At 41.5% G+C, this 7661-nt stretch overlaps 1 protein-coding gene across 1 annotated transcript in view; it reads right to left on the reverse strand.

The window, feature by feature from the left end:
* The window catches only part of LOC103365825 (multiple epidermal growth factor-like domains protein 11), a 110058-nt gene that overhangs the window by 4142 nt on the left and 98255 nt on the right, over window positions 1-7661 (reverse strand). The window contains exons 16-21 of the mRNA XM_008293372.1: window positions 5308-5436; window positions 3728-3856; window positions 2363-2491; window positions 1384-1512; window positions 392-623; window positions 143-248 (exon numbers count right to left, since the gene is read on the reverse strand). Of these exons, the coding sequence (XP_008291594.1) occupies window positions 143-248; window positions 392-623; window positions 1384-1512; window positions 2363-2491; window positions 3728-3856; window positions 5308-5436 (854 nt within the window). The remainder of the gene's footprint in view (window positions 1-142; window positions 249-391; window positions 624-1383; window positions 1513-2362; window positions 2492-3727; window positions 3857-5307; window positions 5437-7661) is intronic.

A 7661-nucleotide genomic window follows, 5' to 3' on the forward strand; every position in this document is an offset into this window, starting at 1 on the left:
CTTCTACTTAATTCAAACATTTCTAATCTTTTTTTTTCTGTTGACTATTTTGCATTCTGTTATAAACCTACTCTGTAATACATCTGTTGTGGTTCTGGTTCTGGTTATGACCTGCCCATACATAAACCCGGTCCGGACCCACCTTGTTGGACCTCTTGTCCGGTTTGGCGTAGTGGGCCGAGTAGCTGCAGGGCCCCAGAGTTCTGTAGCTGGGGTTGGAGAAGCAGCTGCTGCCGGGCGACGAGTCGTCCGAGGAGAGGAGTCCGGAACACGGCAGCCCTGCTTCGACACCAGAACATTGACGGCTCGGCTTCACACTGAAACACTGAACAAACCTGTGGCTCTGTGGAGGGAAACGGTAAAGCAGCAGAACAACGAGCAGCGGTTACCTGACAGCGAGTAGTCGGTGGAGTTGATGTGCAGCGCCGGCGTGTAGCTGACGTTGGGCACGTGGTGGCCTTTCTCCCGCTGCCGGTACCGGAACCACACCACCAGGCCCAGCATGGCCACGATGAGCAGCAGCAAGAAGACGATGCCCAGGACGGCGCCGGCCGACTGCCGCTCCGACACCAGCGCCGGGCTGATCTTGGTGTACGGGTTGAGCTCCTCCATCATCAGGGCGGCTGCACGGGAAGGTTGGATTTAACTGATGGACACTGATCTGATAAACACACTTAATAAGATGTGATTCATGTTCATAAAAACGTTTTAAATACTAAAAACATGTTTAGAAATATTCATTCAAAATATTTTTTAAAGACAGATTTTTTTCTGATTATAAATAATATATTTTCTTATACATGCAAGTAAATTAATGAAAGAAGATGAATGAATATGATATAGAAAATAGAATAAATATTTCATTATAATCACTCATAAATGAATAAATATTATAAAATTGTGCTTAAAAATGTTTGCCAAAATAATTTGAAAGAAATATGAATAAAATGTGTAATAATGTTAATTAAATCCTTGATAATTACACAAAAAAGGCACAAAAATGTCCCAAAAATACGAATAAAAACTCCAAAAACTGTGTTTGAAAAATGTGAGAAGTGAAAGTGACATTTAAATTCATTCTCATCACTGATGTGTGTATTTTTGTTGATTTATTTTCTGTTCAGCTACATTTTATTTAGTGCTGAACAGCAGCAAGCCTCCCTCTGAGACGAAGCCTTAAACTATTAAACTACTATTTAATTATTACTATTATGATTTAAACTATTGTTTTAGAGCCTCTTTATGCAGAAAGTTTTGTTGCAGGAAACACAAACTAAAACTTGTGGAGTCCGTCTGAGACTCTTTGATCTGATGACGCTCAGCAGCTTCCAGCGTTGGATTCGCTTCACGTGAAGACTCGGATCAGAAGCTCCGTCGTCTCACCCTGATCGCAGCGGATCCCTTTGAAGCCGACGCTGCAGTAGCAGGTTCCCGTCACGTAGTCACAGGTGGCGTTGTTCATGCACTCGCAGAGCTGCTGGCAGCCGTAGCCGAACGTCCCGGCAGGACACTCTGGAGAAGGAAAAAGACTGATTTAGTACAAGCTGAGGACAGAAAAACAGCTCTAATGTGTGTAAACACTGACAGAAAAATGTTAATAAATGATATTATACCACTTTTATAAACAATAAAATGTCCAAAACTTCTGTCTGAAAAGTGTTCAGAAACAAAAATAATATTAAAAGTTGCTGAAAACAGATTATTGATTAAAAAAAGATCTGAAAAAAGAAAAACTGCTAAAGCATGCATAGATTGGTCTGAAAAATATGAATAAATGTCATAAAATACTAATAAAATGTTAAAAAGTCCAAATATTTTTAAAGAAATAAAAAAAAATATAGATGTGAATTAATATAATTTTAAAATCTCCTAAAATGTTAAAAAATTATAGAAAGTACGTATAAATGTTATTTTAATTGAATGAATATTATATGATGTTATTGTATGTATTATAGATCGATCCGAATATGAATAAAATAAAAAATGGATATACCAACAAGCAAATACTATTATAATATAAATTACATCATCATGCATAAATAAATAATACATAAAAATAAATATCGTTAAAGGGATTTCAATATGAATAAAAATAATATTAAAATATTTTGATTAAATATTAAGGAAAGGAGAATTATTCATAATTTTGGGGGGAAATATTTTTAAAATTCCAAATATAATCTATAATATAATCCATAATAACATTTCCTTAAACTTTAAAGAATTTTAAGAAAAACACATTATATATATATATTATATTATATATTCATATTTTAATATAATGAAACCACGTAAACGTCTGAGTGCGCTGGTGGATCGCTGCTGCTGGAGTTCTAACGACACCGTGGTGCGGGTCACTCACTGAGCTCACAGCTCTGTCCGATGAAGCCGGTTCTGCAGGAACACTGACCGCCGATGTGGTCGCAGTCGGCTCCGTTCTGGCAGCGACACACCTCAGCGCACTGAGAGCCGAAGAAACCCGTCGGACAACCTGCAGCACAAACACATCCAGAGTTTTCCTCCGTTCAGCAGTTTGTGAGATGATCCAACAAACTGGACGGCGCCAGAAGCAGCTTTCGTTGATCTGATCGGTCACAGCGGATCAGAACCAGTTTCCTTCAGCAGGATTAACACCAACGTCCTCTTTGTTCTCTGATGCAGCAACTCAGACACCAACTAAACTTTCTGCTGGTCAGCGGAGCTTCAGACAGTCGGCAGGTCTGACAGGAAGAGAAACTCACCTGGTCTCAGGTAAGTGTGGCGTTAGAGTCCTGATTTAAACTCATGTTTGGTCTGATGGAGACTAGAGGCTTCTCTGACCATGAGGCATTCAGGGAACATCTGGAAACTGCAACATGAACTGATGAATGTGAGGCGTTTAGGGAACATCTGGAAACTGCACCATCTATTTATGACTGTGACGCGTTCAGGGAACATCTGGAAACTGCAGCATCTGTTCATGACTGTGACGCGTTCAGGGAACATCTGGAAACTGCAGCATCTGTTTATGACTGTGAGGCGTTTAGGGAACATCTGGAAACTGCAGCTTTATTTCCTTTTTTTTTCTGTACTTTAATGTTAATTTCTTGTTTTAATTTTGCTCAAACTTCACCAGAAGAGTTGGGATGAATAAAACACTTGTTCTAAAAACGTTCTGAGAAAGTTCTACTCATGTTTTTAGCTGGAAGTTGTTTTTCAGTTCCCAGAATGTTTGTCTTGAAGTTCACTAAAGACATTCGTCTAAAAACATTTTCTGAATCTGAGTTCTTCTTTGTTATCAGGGAACATTGCAGGAATGTTTTAAAGAAGACTGCTCTACCACGCTACGTAATCTGAGGCCTTAATAACATCTTAAAAACCTTTTTGTAACGTTGGTGAGAGTTTTGTCAGTATTATCCTCTGAATGCTGCGATTAAAACCTCACGGTAACGTTTGACCTCACAGGAACTTTATTGGAAACGTGGAAAACCCTTAAATTATTCTGTGCGCTTTAGGTGAGAACGTTTCCTTTAGAACATTATTAGAACCTGTAGGTAACGTTGTGGGAATGCTCCCTGTCTGCTGGGTAAAAGGCTTGTTGTGTTTCATGTTCCTGCCACTAGATGGAGCTGCAGGTTTGAGGTTTGAAAGCAGGAGAACTCTGAGTGCACAAGTGATGTGCAGCCACAGTGTGTATCAGTGTGTGTGTGTGTGTGTGTGTGTGTGTGTGTGTGTTGCGTTGTCGTACGCTGCGTGCAGTACAGTCCGGTCCATCCGGCGCTGCAGCTGCACTCCCCGTCCGTGGCGCTGCACTGGGCCCCGTTGTGACAGTTGCATGTGTGGATGCAGTCGGGACCCCACGAGCCCTGAGGACACGCTGACCACGACACAAACACACAGTTAGAGCTACGACTACACAACCGGACACACAACCTGTTCAACCTGCAGTGGAAGCTCTGGTCAGAGTCGATCAGGACAGAGACGGCCCGATCGAGTCTTCAGTCCCGACCTGACACCAGTCTGCTCGTCTTTAGTATTCTGCCAATACAGCGCACACTTTTAAAGGCATTCAAGTTATTAAAATGAAGCCGGTGTAAACGTTTGACAGCTGAGTCAGTGCATTCCTGCCTCCAGTCTGGTCCTTAACGTTCTGTTGGTGGAACCTTGTCGTACAGCTCCAGTAGAACCCTGTCTACATGTAGCGTTAGAGGGGAGGAACCTGAATCCTCTACATGATGTCAGTAAACGTATCGCAGACCAGCTGTAGTACCTGGTTGTTCCACCAGGTGGAGCCTCTCACTGTTTAACCCTGTAGAGACCAGACTACAGCTCATGGTGGCAGCAGAGAGCATTGTGGGAGTTTAGCAGCAAGTTTGAATGCGACAAGTCTGGAGTCGTTTCAGATCATTTTTAAGTAATTCTGGACAAGTTTCGAGTCATTTTAGACTAAATTTTGGTTTGAGGACATTTTGGTGAAGTTTTTTTCAGTTTTAGCTGTATGGTAGCGCAAGATAGCATTGTGGCAGTTTAGATAGCAAGTTTGGATGCGACAAGTTTTGAGTCATTTTGGACCATTTTTAAATAATTCTGGATCAGAAAAAGTGGAACCACGTGTTACCTCCAAAGGGAAGCTTTCATTTCTAGTGAACGGACGCTAGAAGAAAACTCACTATGTACAATTTCAGGAGGAGGAAACCTCTAAAAACTCAACTTGTTACTTATGAAGTTCTATTTGGATGGAATAAACCTTTAAAACTATAAATATTTAGACAGAAGACAGTATTTTCACTGGAACAAACGTTTTAACCTGTAAGCATCTGGACAGAGAGTCGTATTTTGGCCAGAACAGATCTTGAATCTTGTGAAATAAAGCTTTAAACCATGAGTACTTGGGCAGAATGTCGTATTTAGGCTACAATAAACCCTTTAAACTATAATTTAATAGTCAAAAAGTACTATTTGGGGGAAATGCACCTTAAAAATGACAAGTACTTGGACAGAAAGTAGTAACTGGGTGGAATCAACCTTTAAAGCTACAAGCGTTTAGACAGAAAGTAATATTTCGGTGGAACAGACGTTTAAAACTATAGGTCTAGTTCAGTAGGGGGCGCTGTTTCGACTAGCAACAGTCCTACAGCTGTGCTGACTGTTGGTTGATGACGCTGACAGTTATTGATTATTTCAACCTGTTCTGGACCGTTCTGACGCCTGTGAGACGTAAACTAAGAGTCGGACTGAAGACCCGATCAGCTCCAGCGTCTCCATCAGGACGTCTGGACTGTGGTTCAGGTAAAGCTGAGGGCTGAGTGACGGTTCTTTGGTTCCTACGTTTGGAGCAGTCGTCTCCCAGCCAGCCGGGGAAGCACTGACAGGATCCATCGATCGGGTTACAGGTTCCGTTGTTGGTGCACAAACACGACTCGCTGCACGATTTACCGAACTTCCCCCCAGGACACACTGTGGAGACACAAACACAACGGGTCAGCTGGTTTAGGACGGGTTTAGGACTGGTTTCACTGCTGCAGGACGGGTTTAACTGGTTTAGGACTAGTTTAGGAATGGCTTCAGTATTTAGAACTGGTTTAGGACTGATATCATAAATTTACGACTGGTGTCACTGGTTTATAACTGGTTCAAGACTGGTTTCACTGGTTTAGAACAGGTTTAGGACTGGTTTCACTGGTTTAGGACTTGTTTAGAACTGGTTTAGGACTGGTTTAGAACAGGTTTAGGACTGGTTTCACTGGTTTAGGACTGGTTTCGGACTGGTTTGAAACATGTTTCTGAGGTGATTTTGGGCTCATGTTGGACTTTGCTTTGGTTTCAGGCGATGACTTACTTTTGAACAGTTTTTAAACTCGGCTTTTGACTGGTTCTGGTTCTGTTTCAGTTTCAGATTTGGGTTTGCACAGGTTTTGGCTTGATTGTGGACTACTGTTTAATATGGTTTTGGACCAGTTTGGTAGAGCTTTTTAAATTGGTTTTGGATCAGTTTTATTTGAATTTGTATTCGCACATGTTTCTGGCCTGGTTTCTGACTTGGTTCTGAACTTGGTTTGGGTTTGGTTTTGGATGTGATTGTGGTCTAGTTTTTTACTTTTGCACACCTGTGAAAAAAAGGCTTTAAAATATTTCTTTGAATAAATTTATATTCAAATTGTGTTTGAACATAAACAGTCTGAAACTAGTTCTGGATTTATTTTGGATTTATTTTGTTTTCAGACCCAGTTTTGTTGTGGTTTGGGTTCAGGTTCTGAGCTCAAACTTTAAATGTCTCTTTGCATAAAAACACGAACCGTGTGTGAAGTGAAAGCTAAAGTCTGACTCATCGTTTTGTTCTGATCTGGAGCTTAAAAGCTGAAAGCAGAAAATGTGATGATGTTCACTCTGAAGACGTCCGGTTGCATTTTACAAACACTGAAACAGTGAAAACCAAATCTTTATTTTGTGATTCGTTAAACTCCGGAGGTGAAGGAGGCGACGACTCCGAGCAGGAACCTACATGTAAAAGGAACAAACTGGAGAAAAGATGAAAAAGACAGAAGACAATGAAAAGTGATTTGAGTCAACAGGAATCATCTGCTGTTATCTTCTCTCTCAGCTTATCTGCTGTTTGATGGAACTCAGGTTTCAGTTGTTGAACATCGTTTTGTGCGTCTTTGAAACGAAGCTGCTGCCAGAAATGAATCGTCGCCGCTGATTGTTTCTGACGCGATAAGCTCAGAAAACAGCAAAAGCATCGGACGCCTGAAAACGTCTTTATTCTGTTTCACATCGTCTCTGCAGCTCCTGTTGCTTCAGGACGCAATATCCCTCTTTTTTTTTTTTTTTTACTCTTATTCCACTAAATGTAGTTACGCTAATAAAATATTGAGACACAGATACTGTAGCGTCTGACAAGCCTGATAATATATTAATGCGCTCCTGGCTTTTTTGATTATTGCCAATTAACATGAGCGGGAACACTGCGAGGGAGGCTTCAGCTGGGATTTGTGGGATGATTAAGTTAAAGGAGAGTGTTTATACGACTTCATATGGAGTCAGCGCCGCTCCCTGAACGCGACAAACACCAGCAGAACCTGGATGTTCTGCTCTGGCACCGAGCTTGACCCCAAACTTTAAAGAGTTTCTTCCATTAACTGTGTTTATTTGCTGCTGCTAATGCCTCGGCAGCAGATAAATACATTATACATACATGAGGCGTGTAGATATTCATTATTTATACATTACTGCTCCCCGCTCATTTGCATTTTACTACATTCTCCACCTGTTGCTCTGAATATAATACGTGCATTAGGCCGTTGTGTTGCAGCCATTAGCCGGAGGAGGAAAACCCAGAAGGGATCTTTTTTTGCTGTGAATACGAGCCGGTAAACATCTTTAATGAATCCTCCACTTACGTAAGAGTTGCTGCTGTTTGACTGTAAAGTTCAGATCAAAGACCACGACGGACACGTGACGCAGATCAGGAGATAATTAAGAGGACGGGGATTGTTCTGTTTCCCTGGTGATGCTGGTCGTCTTTTAGCTTCTTTAAACGGAGGTGATGGCCCTCCTCTGCTCTACGCCTCGGTCCAGCCTGAAATGTCTGGAGGCTTTGTTTGCTTCTGCCTCGTATGAAGTCCTGCAGAACAACATGAGGACGGAGAGAGACCTCAGAGACGTCTTCTGTCAGCAGGACT

The sequence above is a fragment of the Stegastes partitus genome, unplaced genomic scaffold, assembly GCF_000690725.1.
Source record: "Stegastes partitus isolate 25-593 unplaced genomic scaffold, Stegastes_partitus-1.0.2 Scaffold878, whole genome shotgun sequence".
NCBI lineage: Eukaryota > Metazoa > Chordata > Actinopteri > Pomacentridae > Stegastes > Stegastes partitus.